General features: G+C 36.8%; 1 protein-coding gene across 2 annotated transcripts in view; it reads left to right on the top strand.

The window, feature by feature from the left end:
• Positions 1 to 16,858, top strand: part of CDC42BPB (CDC42 binding protein kinase beta) — a 51,559-nt gene that overhangs the window by 3,631 nt on the left and 31,070 nt on the right. For both annotated transcript variants that reach the window (XM_031066345.1, XM_031066346.1), the window contains exons 2-11: positions 106 to 201; positions 4,545 to 4,693; positions 6,643 to 6,736; positions 8,064 to 8,264; positions 9,129 to 9,377; positions 10,339 to 10,418; positions 11,394 to 11,560; positions 11,650 to 11,769; positions 13,603 to 13,736; positions 15,409 to 15,651. In XM_031066345.1, coding sequence (XP_030922205.1) covers positions 106 to 201; positions 4,545 to 4,693; positions 6,643 to 6,736; positions 8,064 to 8,264; positions 9,129 to 9,377; positions 10,339 to 10,418; positions 11,394 to 11,560; positions 11,650 to 11,769; positions 13,603 to 13,736; positions 15,409 to 15,651 — 1,533 coding nt within the window. The remainder of the gene's footprint in view (positions 1 to 105; positions 202 to 4,544; positions 4,694 to 6,642; positions 6,737 to 8,063; positions 8,265 to 9,128; positions 9,378 to 10,338; positions 10,419 to 11,393; positions 11,561 to 11,649; positions 11,770 to 13,602; positions 13,737 to 15,408; positions 15,652 to 16,858) is intronic.

Genomic DNA, 16,858 nt, shown 5'->3' with positions numbered 1-16,858 from the left:
TGTTCAGTAATTTGAAATAATCCCATAAAACATCCATATATATTCATCCTGTGAAAACTACTTGTTGATGTTGACAATGGCTTCTCTCCCCCTCTCTTCCTTTAGACAGCTTGCTTCCGAGAGGAAAGAAATGTCTTGGTGAATGGAGATTGTCAGTGGATTACTACATTGCACTATGCCTTTCAAGATGAGAACTATTTGGTATGTTTGATTCATCAGTAAATAAAAGCTCTGGGTTGTGAAAAAATTTTATTTTTGGTATATTTAAAAAATATTAGTGCATTAAATCCATCCACCTCATGCCTCACAGCAGTGTTTCAACATTCTTGTTTTCTCCTTGAAGCAAAACTTCAAAGAGACTGACTGTAACTCCAGGAGAGTGAGAAAGTTGTGAAGGGCTGTGGTATATAGAGATTTAGTTAAGCATCTTAAACTAACTAATCTCTCTTTGCATAAAAAATACTATGTTCAAATTTAGTATTTTGGATAAGGTTGCAATTAAGTAATCTGAGATGTGTTAACTCTGTGAAAGTAAGAAATATTTTATTTTAAACTTTAATAATGTCTTTTAAAGCAAGATTTTGTTTTAAACTGGCAAAAGTAATTTAAAAGTTTGGTATTTTAAAATCCTTAGGGGAAAACATAGCCTATTTCTTGAAAGTATTTCTATAAAATATGTCTTTAAATCAGCAGATTTAAATTTCTTGAAAGTATTTCTATAAAATATGCCTTTAAATCAGCAGATTGGTTATCTCAGTAATTTGAGAGACTTTAGCAAAAACTTATAAAATCTGTACTCCTGTGACATTTCTTTATGATTGGTTACTACAATTGTGACATACAAACCTGTTTACTTTAGTCACAGAATACAGCAAAGTACTGGTTAGGAGCAAAGTCAGTAAAACCCCAATATTCTGCAATAGACTGAACCATACAGCTTCCTTGTGGCTGCTTCAGGCTGGGTTTGCAAACCTGCTGTTTCTGTAACATCTGACATAGCTGTAGTGTGAAAGTTTTTACCTTCTTAACACTTTAGTAGCATGGTAGCAAGTCATGGATATAAATAAGAAAAAATGTATTTATAAAAGGCTGCCAAAGAGTTCAGGAACTAAGCAAGAGTTAGTAAATGCTCAAACATTTCCACAGATACTGAGACAAAACACATTATTTTGTCATGTTTGGAGTATTTTTAGAATAACAAGCACATAGTAGGAAAACAAGCAGTCACATCTTAGGCCCTCGTTTACAGGCTATTTCCATTGAATGGTTTGTGATAGGTCCAGATTTTCAATCTCTGGCAGTTTAGTTGTCTCTAGCACTGCCTCATGATTTCACATCAGCTTGTAGTTTCAAATTCCCACAAAGCAGCCTTCAGCCTTGCATAAAAACATTCTGTTCTGTATTTCCAAGTAGCTTTTAAGAATGGAGCTACCTAAGGAAAAATTGTTAGCTGTGTGAGATAACAAGCAAGAGCAAAGACAGCACAGAGGGGGAATCTTTTCCCAAAGTTCCCAGAGGTGTTTAGATATTTTCACTTGACAGCAGAATGTAGACATCTAATTTAAGATCAGTATCTAAGAAGGCAACAGTTCTGCCTAGCAGCCAAAGTCAGCAGATTCCCAGCTTGCCTGAGGTCTGCTCCTGCATGTGCTGAGGTGCTGCCTTCCAATTTGGTCTGTTACTCAGAAACCATCTCCTGGAAGTGTCTGTGCTCACAGATGGAGAGGATCTGCATCTCAGTCACTGTTGTAAATGATGCATGAAGAAAAGGTGAAACACATGAGGAAATCAATTCAGCCAAGAAGGTGGACAGAAGGTTCTCTTCCATCCCATCTAGTGTTTGTCCAGGGGCTAAGAGATCTCTGTTCAGTTCTCTTTGTAGATTGAAGATGTTTATAGCTACATTTTTCCTCATCATGGAGAGTGCTGCCTTGTTACAGAGCCTGGGCAGATTTAGTTTTCTTTTTATCTTTGCTCTTCATCCATGGTCCTTGCAGAAAGGAATGCGAAGCTGAGAACAACACAAGAACAACCAACAGAGTTTGGTTTTCCAACCTGATCCTCTGCAAGAGAAATCTCTAGGTTCCAGTATTTTCTCCCAGTGATGTTTGTGCATTATATCTAGTGATTCTTAAGTGCAAAACCACATAAGCTAACCCTGAGCAGAGAGAGAGCCTGAGAGCCTTGTCTTCTCCCACCTAGTGCTCTGCCTCATCTGGCTGTATGATAAAGGGTTCAGAAAAAGACAAAGATACTAACATAGAAAAGTAGTACCTGCCTTTGGAAAGTCTAAAAGTACTTAGTTTTGTTCTCTGCCTTTAGTATTAACAGAGCATTTGATAATGCAGGTCTTCTATTTAGGCAAGAAATGCAAAATTCTATTAAATACATATGTTCTGGAGTTCATTTTCTGATTCTGCTCTTGTAGCTTTAAAACCTTTCAAGTAAATCCATTATGCATTACTGTTTTCTAAACAGCCAATTCTTAAATGACATTACATGGAAATGCTGCGTAACTTTTTTCTGGTTCTTAAAAAGCTTTCATAAGAGACAGCCTATGTCAAGATGGGTTAAATCAGCCTTTGGTGATTTAGCTGAAGCAGATATGATGTAAGTGAAACATAGTCCATGAACATTGAGAACTTGCATGGAACTTGAAGTTCTCCATCTCTTCCAGATTCAGATCTCTTAATTTTCTTTCTGAGTCTCATTCATGAAAAAGGGCATATGTGTATTTCCCTGCTGTCAGCCTCTGAAGGTACTGGGTACTCATGAGAGTATTTTGATATCTTTTTTTCCTTTGATTCCTAACTACTGTCACCATTAGATGTAGTCACTTCCCTGGAAGAAATGCACTACTGTGAGATTTCAGCATCAGAATAGCTTTTATTTTAACCCCATAAGAAGGGAGAAGCACCTCCTGGCAAGCAGGTAATTTTGAATTGAAAGATTTATAAAGTTCTGCTTCCTCAAAGACCAGATATCACCATCTTTCTGTGATCCAAATGCCTTCCTTCATGGGTCACCTGAGTTCTTGCTGAGTTACAAATGCTTTGGGAGCTGACAGAAGTGCATTACCCTGTCTCTGACAGAGAAGATATTTCACTTCCCACAGAAGGTTCTATAAAGCCTCTTTGCCTTGAATTTGAGAGAAAATACTTCAAGATAATATCCCTTTTAGAAGACTGATGGTTTCTGTCTGTAGCATTTTGTTTTCAAACATAAGTGTTGAGTGTGTACAGTGCTCAGTACATGTTTAAAGTTCCTTGGAGCAATACCCACAGATTGATTTCAACATAAATGATGCAATTTGCTTATCAGATTAAGCAGTAATTTGAATAAAATAGAGAAAAGTATCAAAACTTGTGGCTTTTGGAGTCACTGTTTTAATCCAAAAGATAGTGAGGAAATGGCTGGTGTTACACTTCATGTTCTTTGCATTTCTGTCTTTAATTTGTTTCCCTCATGGAAGATGAATCTGTGGCAGGGAGAGTGGATTTTAGGTCACTTTATTTTGAGGAGAAAAATAAGATGATGGCTTTGAAAACTTAATTCCAAAATAAGCCAAGTTAGTCTTAAAACCACATATCAAATCATCTTGGGAAACATAGAACAAAATGGCTCAAGACTGGTAGTACTAGATGAAGTCATTATACTTGAAGTGATGGTTTGGATTTAGGTGGATATTGCTAAGAAATACCTCAAACATAATCCTTGTTTTGTGGTATGAGAAACAAATAGCATGCCCGAGTCCTTTTCTTTCATGTCACCCCGTCAGTATTGGTCCTTTCCATGGATAGGATGGTGCCTGATTGGCCTAGGAAACTTTACTTTTTCACTGAAACACATTCAAAAGAACACTAATGTTTGACTTTTAAATTTCCCACTTAAATGCCTCTGGCTTGACAGTGCTTTTGGCTTGTTATGGCATCCATGTATAGTATAGTAATGAACAGTGTCATCAGACTCCTGCCAGCTGTGTTATGCTTCCATGATGTGGAATGTGCCAAGATGAGTATTTGAAGATGTTGATGTGATAAGTGCCACTTCAGGAGCAATGAGTAGTACTGAAATGGTACCATAACTAAAAAAGTAATAAAATGTATATTTTCAACTAAGCTGCATCAAATATTGATTTCAACTATACTTTTTTTTTCCTTTCATTGTCCTTTGGAAATTTTCAGTTTAAGAGTAGATAACATCTGTTTTGGTGATATTAGATGATTTTCTTTGTGATACTAGTTAAGACAGAAATAAACTCATCTCGATTTACTTCTTTGTTGTTGTCATATTTTGTTTGGGTTTTTTTATCATAGGAACTAAATGTTGATGTGCCTTTCTTACTATGATTAATAAAGGAATATGATACCTTTTTATACTAAGTAAATAAAAGTAAAACAGAAGACCACTAATTTTGACTGCTTTCCACAGGCACAGAAAAAAATAGTGAAAGGGTTTTTTTCAGGGGTTAACTGATGAACTTTATTTTTTTTTTCTTGCCAGCTGTCTCTCAGTACTTGATTGCTTTATTTCTCTATTTTCAGTATCTAGTGATGGACTACTATGTTGGTGGTGACTTGCTGACACTTCTCAGTAAGTTTGAAGACAAGCTTCCTGAAGATATGGCTAGGTTCTACATTGGTGAAATGGTGCTTGCTATACATTCCATACATGAGCTGCATTATGTGCACAGGTAAAATACCTTCTCATTTGGCAAAATATACAGGTACAGTTATTTGAAGTTAATCCCAAATTTACTGCTATGTATACAAATGCACACAGTAGCCAAAAGCAAACTACTGTAGATACATGTTTACTTTATGCTGTATAATAGCTGTATAAGCTACTTTATTTTAAATATCAAGTTTTGATGGATTGGTATCAGAAGCAGTGACATTTATCTGACTAACCTTTTAAAGTCTGTTCTATTTTTAATCAGGGCTCTTGACTTATTCTCAATTCACTTAATAAATATTTATCTGCCTTTGTCCAAGCAACCTAGAAGTTTGAAGCAGTTTGAAATGGTTTGAACTTTCTACAGAGGTTTAGGCATTCTGCAAAATTTATGCACAGTAAGCCCATGATAACATCAGTGCATCTACTTACCTGAGATCATCCTCTAACAGGTTTTCTAATTGGTGGGCATGTGCTGTTCTAATTGTTTTTGCACACAAGATGTGTATTCTGAATCAGTGGCTACCATCAAGTCAGCTTAGATTGTGGTTGGTAGTATCTGTAGAGTTAAAGTTCAAAAAGCATCAGGGATTCTCAGCTATAATGCTTTGAACTCTTCTGTTTGCATTTCAATTGCTGTTTTGAAAAGATGTTTAAACTCTCTAAAACTCTTGTGAGTGAATGTGGACAATATTTGGGGATTTAAAAATGTTACAGCCTCAGAGAAGTTCACCAGAGGCACCATTGCACCAATTTCCAAGGAAGGTGGCCTGACTTACTGAGCAGCTACATCTTTTCACAGGGCTGAATGCAGGTTGTTGTGGCAGTAGCAGCGTGTGGCTCTGTGGCCAGAACACGTGCTTTGAACAGGACATGTGCCAGTGCCCAAGAAATTACTGCTTGGCAACTGGAATGGATGAGGAGGAAGCATGATTGCTTTGGAGAGGGTTTCAAGGACCCTTTAAGGGCTTATATGACCTGTTAGCTGCAGATAGGAGATAGTGGAGCTCAGAGAGGAGGCATTAAGCCTTTCTGAGCAGCAGTGCTGGCCCCTGAGGCAAGTGAGATCTGCATGCCAAGCACAGATTGGCTCCTGCAGCAAGTGCCACTGTGAGCAGTGTTCTTTAGAAAACAAACAAATCAGTGTATAGTTGTATATTAGTTTTTATAGACCCCTGCAACTACTGAGCTTGACTTGTGGTCGTGGAATGTTGACAATATCTGGAACTGAAATGTATGGAATAAGTTTAACAATGCAGAATTACTAATTATTTTTTGGGGAAGCACAGTGACATCGTCCAATTTTCTCAGCATGTATTTTTATGTATTATGACAAGCAAATACACATTTAACATTTAAATTAATGTAGACAGGCATAGATTAGCATTTATTATTTTGTATTAATACTGCTAATGAGCAGCGGTATTAGTGACATTTCAGTAATTAATTTCAGAGCATTAGCCCTTGGTTAAAAAAGGTTAAGTCAAGTTTGTGTTGGAAAAATGTATCAAGTTGGCAGGCTTTTTACATATATGAGGACCCTTTGTTAAATCTCTCGCAGTTTTTCTCACAAATGTCAAGTGTGAAACTGGAATTCAGCACCTTAAAACTCAGCCATTGTCAGCTTCCACATCTATGTTGCAAGGTGTATTAGAGCACCTTATTTTTGTTTACTCCTGCTAATTCTAGTTGTCTTCTCAAAGATTAAACTGAAGGTGTTGTGGAGTTTTGAAGTTTTTCAACACATGTAGTAGTATCTGGTACTTCACATTTGAAAAGAAATGCAGATTTTATGGTGCAACAAAACTGGTGGCTTTAAGGTTGGTCAGGGGGAGAGAGTCATAAATAGTACCAAAAAGAGTTTACATCATTGGGTAGGATTCTATGTTATTTTGATGCAAGATTAATTTCTACAAGCAGAGCTAATACTGTATGTTTAAATCCTTTCACTGCTATCTGTTATAACAGGGACATAAAGCCTGATAATGTTCTTTTGGACATGAACGGCCACATACGACTGGCAGACTTTGGGTCCTGTCTGAAAATGAGTGAAGATGGCACAGTATGTATGAAGCTACATTTATTTAGGTTGCTGATAGTGGGACCTTCTGAGTGAGTTCCTGGTTTTAAAGAGATTAGACATCATCAGGGATGTGATAGATTATGAACTTTCTGACACACTAAAAATTGAGGGTGCATACTTAAATGAGTTTTTGAAATACTCAACATACTTAAATGAGTTTTTGAAATCTTCATCTCCTTATTTTACAGGCTGCTAACTTTTCAAGTTATCCTTTGCTATATTTTTCTGATTTTCACTTTTTCTTCTAATAACCATTTGAGTCCAAGGGGGTAGGGTGAGTCACCATCCCTGTAGGTATCAAAAAGATGTGTAGATGTGGTACTTGGGCACACGATTTAGGTGGACTTGTTAGTGCTCAGTTAACAGCTGGACCTAATGATCTTAAAGGTCTTTTCCAACCTAAATGGTTGTCTTGTTTCTACAATTAATAAGCAGTTTGTTTTATGTGCCTTTGACAAATGGAACAGCAACCTGGTGGTAATTGGCCATCTTGTGCAGCAGATTGGATTTACCTCTAAAAGCTGAATTGCTTGTGACAGGTTTTGTTTGTTTTGCCTCATTTAGGGCACTTCCAGGGGTGCCAGTCCTGCCAAAGTATGGCATCGTTCACTGGTTTTGGCACAAACTCACATCTTGTTGATGTTCTTTAGTCATAAAATGTCTGTCAAAGCTTTACCATAAAAAATGTAGATGAAAGAGCCATTAGAATTGAGAACATACTCCTAGAGATTAGTCTGCCCTGATGGTCAGGGCTTCCCTGCTACTTGTGCACAGAGTAATTTCTCCACCTTATTCCTGTGGTACATCCAGTTGCACATTAGGCAATAAACATTTGACTGATTTCTGCCATATTAAAACTTACCCAGGAAATTTGTTCTATGATCTTCAAATGAAACTATAAAATTCAGGGGTAGGACCTGATCTCCCTACTTACTCATTTTTCATTTCAAGTTCTGGGCAGCAAATTGCAGTTTTAAAATATAAACCAACACAAAGGAAAAATATATTTTCTCTTTCTGCTTTCACAGTATTATTTCGCCAGTATTCACAGTATTATATGTTTTATTCTACTCTGTTCAGAATAAAACATATCAACTGATTTTATGTAGCAGTAGAATGGGACTTAATCTTTGCAGTCTTTGTTACTTGCTTAATATTTCCTTTATTATGTTGCTGTGAATTTATGAATGTCTTCCTTCTCCAGAACCATGTCATGGTGTCTCTGTCAAAAATAGTAGTGTTTGAGTAAAACAGTTGCTGAGAAAAACTGGAAACTTACGAGAATTATGTTTGCCTTATTTTTAAGGTACAGTCATCAGTAGCAGTGGGTACTCCTGACTACATCTCTCCTGAGATACTGCAAGCAATGGAAGATGGAATGGGGAAATATGGGCCTGAGTGTGACTGGTGGTCACTGGGTGTCTGCATGTATGAAATGCTCTATGGTGAAACGCCCTTCTATGCAGAGTCACTGGTGGAAACCTATGGGAAGATTATGAATCATGAAGTAAGAACTATATTAAATCTCTTGTGTTCTGAGTTTGTGTTTTCAGAAAAACTTAGCACTTAAGGATATTGAAGTGATGATAGTTGTTTGCTTTTTCACAGTGTTTTAGATTAATATATAGGTTTGTTGGTTCAGGTTTTAGGAAGCTGGCTTCTCTGAACTCCAGAAATTTAATTTTGACAAATTGAAATCTTTCTCTAAATGCTGGTTTTCTTGTTGGAAAATCTAAGCAGTCATCACAAATCAAAATTAAAATCTACTCCAATTTCTTCAGCCTAGAGTAATTTCAGTTGTTAGTGGTAATTACAATTTTTAGATCTTATGTTTGTTTATGAATAGAAATATTTTCTAAATGTAGATTATATTTGGTAAGAAATACAGGCATTTAAGCTGTATATTAGAAAAATACATTCTTAAATATGACGACATAAAGAACTGACTACCATCATGGGGTTTTAAGAGTTGAAATTAATTTAATCTCCAGGAGATCAGTGGACCTCTGACTAAGAATACCAGTCTGTCTTTATTGTATGATCTTTAATATATTGCAGTGTGTAAAAATCCTGATGTGTCTTTAAAAAAAGTTTGCTTTGCCTAACAGAGTTATTGTAATCACAGATCAAACAGATCTGTTTTCAAGAAATTGAAAAATGATTTCTTGTACCTGAAATCAAATTTAAGACAAAAAAATCTGTCATTGAATGTATTGAATTGTGCTCTGTCATTGCTCACTGTAACTAGAACAATATTTGACTATTCATTTCCAGTTTTATTCGTGTGGTTAATGTTTTTTTTGGAACTACAGTTTTAAGTTTTGGAATTAATTCCTTCTCTAAAAATTTCTCTGTTTGTTTTGTTTTCTAGGAACGATTTCAGTTTCCATCCCATGTTACAGATGTATCTGAAGAAGCAAAAGATCTTATTCAGAGACTTATCTGCAGCAGGGAGCGTAGGCTGGGACAGAATGGAATAGAGGATTTTAAATCTCATGCCTTTTTTGAAGGACTTAATTGGGATAACATCCGAAACCTAGAAGCACCTTACATTCCAGAAGTCAGCAGTCCTTCTGACACCTCCAACTTTGATGTAGATGATGATGTACTAAGAAATCCAGTGAGTCTTTATTTTTAGATATTACTAATGGAAGTATGCATCCTTGCTGCGCTGTAAGGCAGTAGTGAGAACTTACCTCAACATGAATAAAGAGATGAAAAATAAGTCACTCCAAATGTGAAAAATTCAAGTTTTTCATCTCTTGGCATTTTGTGTTATCAGAAATCATGAGCTGCTTTTTTAAGTGGTAGTACTTGCCAGACTGCATTACTGTTACATGGTCAAAGTTAAAACATGTTTAGGTAGGGAAAAAAGCTTCTTAGTTGCCCTTTCAGTTTGCCTTAGCAGGGAGCTAGTATTTGGATTTATGCTTTTGCAAAGGTGAAAAAAAAATCTGTCTTTACAAATACACATGTATTCTCTGTGTAGCTTGCAAGCACAGCTGTGTCAAGTGAGAGTACTCATCCTGCTACTTCCCCACTGACTTAAGAAGCAGGAGGGTGGTTCTTGGAGTAGGGAACATTGGTGTTGCACTCCTCCATTTCTATTTCTTGTAGTTTACAAATGGTTCAGGAGGAGTAGAGAGTTTTTGTGGTAATTTTTTCAGTGGTTTGTATTTCAAGAAACTGGGAGCTTTTGGCACGTTTTTTGATTGCATGTCTGACAGTTAACTAAAACACTAAGACTAACAGCATGCATTTTGGTGCCAGGTCACTTTTAATTGGGAACTTGAAATTTTGGGTTTCCTTTTACTGGCTGCATTGTGCTTTGAACTTGTTGAAATGCTGCCCTTTCAAGTGCCAGTTCAAGAGGCTCCGAAATTCAAGTCATTCTATTAGGCGACCTAATCTGAAATAAAGCTTGTCCAGGGGCAGTGGAGCATAACTGCCAATTGTCAGTTGGTGTATTAAGAAAAATCTTTCCATTAGCTGTCTCTCTTTTAGCTGTTGAGGCTCAATGAAATGCCTTTCACTCTGTATGGGTTCTCTCTTGGGTTTTCATGCACATTGTTTTCATGCAGGAAGTGGTGCCACCAAGTTCTCATACAGGCTTTTCTGGATTGCATTTGCCATTCGTTGGGTTTACATACACAACTGACAGGTAAGCAAAGGATATGTTTTATAAAGAAAACTTGTTTCCCAAAGGCAGCTGATTCCTGGGAATTCTCATTTTTATAAATATATAGAAAGGTTGATGTACATAGGTATACATGTGGCCCAACTTTTATTCCTTGTTTATTTTTTTCTAATGTCTGAGCATATTTTGATCCTGTTTGCCAAGATTAGGTGCTTTTGTATTTAATATTTTATGTATTTGAAATGAAAGAAAGTTAAGGGATTAGATGTGTCAATTGCAATTCCTTCATTGAGAGGCTGAGAGCAAGTCTTGTCCACACTGAACATCTGCCAGGAATGGTTCAGGATTATCTCATTGCTCCACTGTCCTGCTGGTAGACCAAGTTAACACAGAGGGTTCTGAGCATGGACAAAGTGGCTCAATTTGCATATCTTTGAATGGCCTCCATCTGACTTCAGAGATCTCAAACATATGCTTGTCTCTGATCTTAGGGTATTCTGACCTCTTTGTTATTCCATTATTTCTCTTTGCTGGGATTTGTTACCCATGAATCCAAAACGTGTATGTCATTCTTTTCACAGTGAGATCATGTGAAACATCAAGTTAAATCAATCTTTGCCATGCTTTAAAGTAAACTTTTGGGGTTGTCCCTCAGCTATCTCAGTGCATGTACACTTGAAAGCAGGTACCCACTTCCATTTCTGCCAGGTAACCTTTGGCATGGGAGAATTAACATTTTCAGTCATTTAGGCAGTTTGTGAAGTCAAGGTATTTCTGCATCATTGAAGTCCTGCCATGCAGGTATCTTAATTCTCCAGCAGCATGCACAGTAGCTAGGGAGTAATAACTTTACCCTGAGAATTGTCTCTACAGTAACAATTACTGCACTAATTGTAGTTGTAAATTTAAGGTGCATATTTGGTGGAATCCCAGCATGTCCCAGCTATAGACCGCTGTGAGTATTTATTAAAATGTCCTAACTTATGTATTTCTTTTCAGCTCTTTATCTGATAGAGGCACTTTAAAGAGCATGCTGCAGTCTGACACTGTAACCAAAGACACGGATGTACAGCGAGACTTAAAGAACACTTCACAAATAGAAGGCTATGAAAAGAAAATACGGAAATTAGAGCAAGAAAAGCAGGATTTGAACAGAAAACTACAAGGTTAGTGGTTTATTTGTGTTTGGATTCTTAGTTCTGCTCATTGGAATATATTCTATTGAAAATCTTTTCCTTTCTTTTTGTATTTGAAGAATCTGCACAGACAGTGCAGAACCTCCAAGGTCCAGTGTGTGTTACAGCAAATACAAGCCGTGATAAGGAGATTAAAAAATTAAATGAAGAAATTGAACGGTTGAAGAACAAATTAACAGGTAAGCCTCTGGCATGGTAATTATAGTAATGCAATTTATTTTGCAATAAGTAGAATTAATGTTCCTCGGCGATTTAAAAAACAAAGAGTGTTTAAAGCCTTATTCAATAATAAGAGGGATTTCAGTTCTTTCCAGATGAGTGCTTAACTAGTTCTTCCACTTGTTTGGCTTGATAACACATACTAGCATGGGAAGTCCAGAGTGTGATGGATTGTGTGGATGGATTTAGTTAAATATTTTGTGTGATATTTGTTTCCCTAAAAATCTCAGGAGATCCTGTTCTCTTACTCCTCCGTTTGGGGAGGAGTATTGTGTTGGAGAGGTTTTACTTGGAGGCAGGTGTAAGAGACAGGAGGTAGAAGTCTGGTTCCTCTTTAGTAACATAAAGGAGTAGATGGGAGATGTGTAATAGTAGTTCACATTTAAATATTTCTGAGCTTCTGCTCCCTTTGTGTTTCTGTGTTTGGTGATGCATTAATTAGGAAGCACTGAGCATTGCAGAAAAACAAATACTGGCATCTGTCCTGAGGGAAGACTGACTCACCCATATCACTGAAAATCTGTTGCTTGACAATGCTATTAGTTTATCCATGCAAACCTCCTGTTAGCACCTAATTTTTAAGTAGGAATCAGCGATAAACAAAGTGGTAGTTTTGAATCCTAATGACTTGGCTGAGGGTTTTATAGAGGCCTGTATACTGCGAGTTCAGATGCTAAGTTGCTGATGCTGATTTTTTTAGAATATCTTTTCCTGATTTCATTTGACAATATACCTTTTTTGTAGGTGTATGCACGGCAGAAATCAGCTCTGTTCTCCTACACAGATTATCTTCCCAAAAAAAGCTAGTTTTGTGTGTTCTGAAATTAGGTTTGAGTCACAATAGTTAGATTAATGCTCTGCTTTTGCAAAGGGTTCAGGTTTATCTAGTTCTTCTACCAATGATGTCCTGTTAAATATAAATTCTAACAGTATGTTCTTATTTAAAAAGAAGTGGCATTGGTTCATGTAGGGTGGGAGGAAGTTTGTTCTGAAGTGAGGGAAGGAATAATACTTCAAGCATTATAACAGTGCTTGAGATCCTGAATACTTAGGTCCATTTTCCTGTTCTGCCATAGATACCAGTGGAACTTGAGTGAGACAGTTATTCCCTGTGAAATTTCTTACATATTTGTTTAGTAGAAGTGGTAATTAAAACCGAATAGAGAATGGCAGTTTATTTTCTTAGAATTGGTAAGACTGAGCAGGAGTATATAAAGGTGGCTATGTTGGGTGTTTTGCACTTAAAACCAATAATTTCAAAGCAGATTTGTTTATTTGATTCTCACTTTGAAAGCAAAGTGAGAAGAAGCTGCCAGGAGTATGGTCAGTCAGGTCTCCGGGTTACCTTGTGCAGGATGGTATTTCTTTTCCAAACTATTCATTAGTTCTTATCTAGAAAATAAATAGTCCTTGCTTGTCTTGCTGGATGCACTAATGACTGTTCCCTTTTTGTTGCATAAGGAAAACTATTTAGGAAACACATTACTAGAACTGGAATTGGAACATTTCAAGTTTATTTTACAATTTTCTAGGGATAGAAGTTGCATTCCTCGAAAACAAAACAAAGCCTTTGCTAAGGCTTTTTCCATTACAGATCACAATCTTTGGGGCTGAGAAAAATAAAATTATTTTGAGGTATCAATATCCCAAAGTTACTTTAAACAGTCTAAAATGGTGAGAATAGGAAAGAAATTGATTTTCCAAGCAAAGTTATGCCAATTTGCATGAGTAATTGGCTTATATTATTGGTGTTAATTTGGGACCAGTCACCTTTAATATGTATTTATCTACAGATATAAGTAAACTGGAGGCACAGCTTGCGGATGCAGTGGCTTTTCGACAAGAACATGAAGACTCCATACACAAGTTGAAAGGACTAGAAAAGCAGTGCAGAGTACTGAGGCAAGAAAAGGAGGACCTTCATAAGGTACTGATCAAAAGATAGATACTTTTTAAATGGTTATGTAAAGTAGGTCTAGAACAGTTACTTTGTGATTGCAATTCTAGTGTTTTAAGTGCTGCTTTTTAAAATGATGCAGAGATGTTAGGGAACCTGTTCAGCAGTACAGTAGTTTTCCAAAGTATCACACTTCTATTTTTTGGAAGTTGATGGGCTTACTATTTCAAATGTGTTCTGGTAGATTAAACAAACGCCTAAAGAATGGTTTTAATTAAGCTGTTTAATTATTCTTAACTGTTTCTGTAGAAGTCTGAGGCAATCAAGAGAGACTTCAGAGCCTTTGAATGACTTGTTAAGGGATCGGAGCACAAGTATTATTCTCCTCTATTCTTCCAGTTTCAGGGGAATGATGAGGGAGGAAACAGCCCCAGCAGACACCTGGCTGGTGTCCCTGGCAGAATTAGGGGTTTTTGACCATAGGTCGGTTCACATGACACCAGGGTCTGCTGGTGACATTTGGGGTACATCTATCTATTTAGGCAAAAAGGATCTTTGCACAGAAGTTAGCAGAGCTCATTGAAAGAGCCCATTTACTCTTTCTTTATACCGAAAGGTTAATTATTGCTCAAGGTTAATGATGACTTTTATGTAATCATCAAGGTTATTTGCTACTGTGTAAATTATCTTTGCTTATTATTGCTTCCTGAAATTTAGCAGTATTTCAGTTTTGAGTCAGCATCATATTTTGTAGTAAAGTAAATAGGGATTTGCATATACTACCTACCACTTTCAATAGTAGTTTAAAAAGCTACCTGTATTGGAATAACTAGTTTTGCAAAAGTCTACCAGCCATATTGTTCCTGAGCATTCATATGGATCCAAAAGTAATCCATGGGCCAGAATTTCTGTGCTGTTTCCACACTAGAATTTGACAATCTCTCTTCTATCTATTAATCACCAGTAGGGATTATTTGCCAGAGTGTATAAGTAGCAGAGAAGGTGGATCTTCTGGTCTGAGCACATGCTTTTTGGGAATTTAATCTTCCTGCAATGCTCCTACTAATGGCAGAAATTTTTAGAATTCCCTTGTACAGTATACATTTATTTTGTTGTGTCATTCTGCTCTTATTTTTTCTTCCAATTCTCAAATGATTTTATGTCAAACATTCCATTTGTATTTTAATCCTGTTAATTTTTGTGAACTACTTTCCGTATAGAAAATAGTTTTTATACTTTCAGTTAAAGTATTAAGGGTTTCACAAGTTGTGTTAAGGAATCTTCCTCAGTTTTCTGAAAAATCTCACATTTGCTGCAGCCCCCTCAGTGCTAGTACAATGTATTTGATGTTGCTCCTGAATCTCCTGTCTTCTGAAGCATTCCTTTAAACAAGGTTACAAATGTGCAGGTACATGGTGGTAATGTAAAATCAAGTTATTTGGAAGTGATGTGTCCTTGTGTAGTCACATTTATAAGAAAGACTTCTGGGATACCAAAGGTAGCTTTGGAGCTGCCCCACTAGAAGCAGAGTAATGGCTGTCTTTGTATGTCACTGCAGCTGCCTAGCTAAGCAATTGTGTAAATTAAGAATTAGAAATCTGTAGTAGTTACATGAGGTGGTCAAAATAAGCTTATGTAGGTCCAGTTTCTTCTTGGAAAGAATATATGGAGTTCAAATTACTTTTTGTTTTTTTAAAACCAGCAACTTGTAGAAGCCTCAGAGAGATTAAAGATGCAGTCCAAAGAGCTGAGGGATGCCCACCAACAAAGGAAGCTGGCTGTGCAGGAGTTCTCTGAGCTCAGTGAGAGGATGGGGGACCTGCGCTCCCAAAAGCAGAAGCTGTCCCGGCAACTCCGCGACAAAGAGGAGGAGCTGGAAGTGAGCATGCAGAGGATCGATGCTCTGCGCCAGGACGTCCGAAAATCAGAGAAGATGAGAAAAGAGGTAGCTTGATAAAATAGTAATAAAATAGCTAGCACACATGTGTCTCAGCTGCTGCTTACCCTGTACCTCCTGTGTGATTGTATGGAAAAACTGGGAGTGTGTTTTGGGGGTTTTTGTGGGGGTTTTATTTGCACTCAGACTGATTTGAATCTTGAGGAAAGTATTCTTGCTGTATGCCCAGTTTATTAGTTCTGGTGTTTGGATTCTTGTAGAATCTTGACTCATATCAGCTTGAAGCCTATAAAGCTCAGTGAATGTCTTCAAGTGTTCTGAGGTTGGAGTATTCTGACTTCACTGTTTTTTTAACTGAATGTTTCTCTTCAGCTGAAATGAGGAATAGTGATACAAAACTAAATACATGGTTTTCCTTCCTCTGTATTTAAGTCATTGTAAGAGTAATATCTTTAAGCAAGCTGCTTTCCAATTAGTATTCTAGGCAGTTTATAGTTTTCCATAAGATGAAGTGAAAAGCCAGAAGAGAACATAAGAAAAAATTTCTGTGGTTAATCTGGAGTGTTTTAATTACTGAAAAATCATAATGTTTTCTGCATGCTCTGGGTGAAAGAGAAGAGAAATTCAATAGCTATAAGCTAGAAAACCTCTGGCAAATTGAAGGGTAGTCTATGAAAATGTAGCGGATAATGAAGTTTCTAAGGCTTTTCTCCACGAACAAGATATGATAGTCAACTAGGAATTGATGAATTGGTGGGGCATCTCATCTCTAGAGCAGAGTGCAGCAGGCATTCAAGTGTTGTTGCTAATGCAGTGAAATACTTTCATGCAGAGCTTTAAAAATCTCCTGTCTTTGTTCTTAAAAATTCCTCTGTACTCCCTTTCATAACAGTTGTATCAATCTTCTATTCAGAGCACAGTCTAGAAGTTCATTATCTTGTCCTACAGTTCTAAGTACAATCCTTTTAAAAACAGCTTTGCTATTTTAATTTGAACATAGAAAAACAAATCTTACTTTTCCTGTCAGGGTATGAAACTGTGCTGCTGTTGCTTGAATTCCAGCAGTTGCCTTAGTTGCCACTGAATCTAAATAGTTTTTCTGATAAGCTTTCTGAAGTCAATAAATGGATGATCCAGCTTATTTTGTTCCATAATTGAAAAGTAAAAATATTCAGTGCTCATATTTAAAGTGTTTTGCAGTAATTTGGTTTAAAGGTTGGTATTTTTAAGCTGCCTTACTTAGATACTGAACCGT

This window comes from Geospiza fortis, unplaced genomic scaffold (assembly GCF_000277835.1).
Source record: "Geospiza fortis unplaced genomic scaffold, GeoFor_1.0 scaffold23, whole genome shotgun sequence".
NCBI classification, from domain to species: Eukaryota; Metazoa; Chordata; class Aves; order Passeriformes; family Thraupidae; genus Geospiza; species Geospiza fortis.
This window is presented reverse-complemented; position numbering and strand designations above follow the sequence as displayed.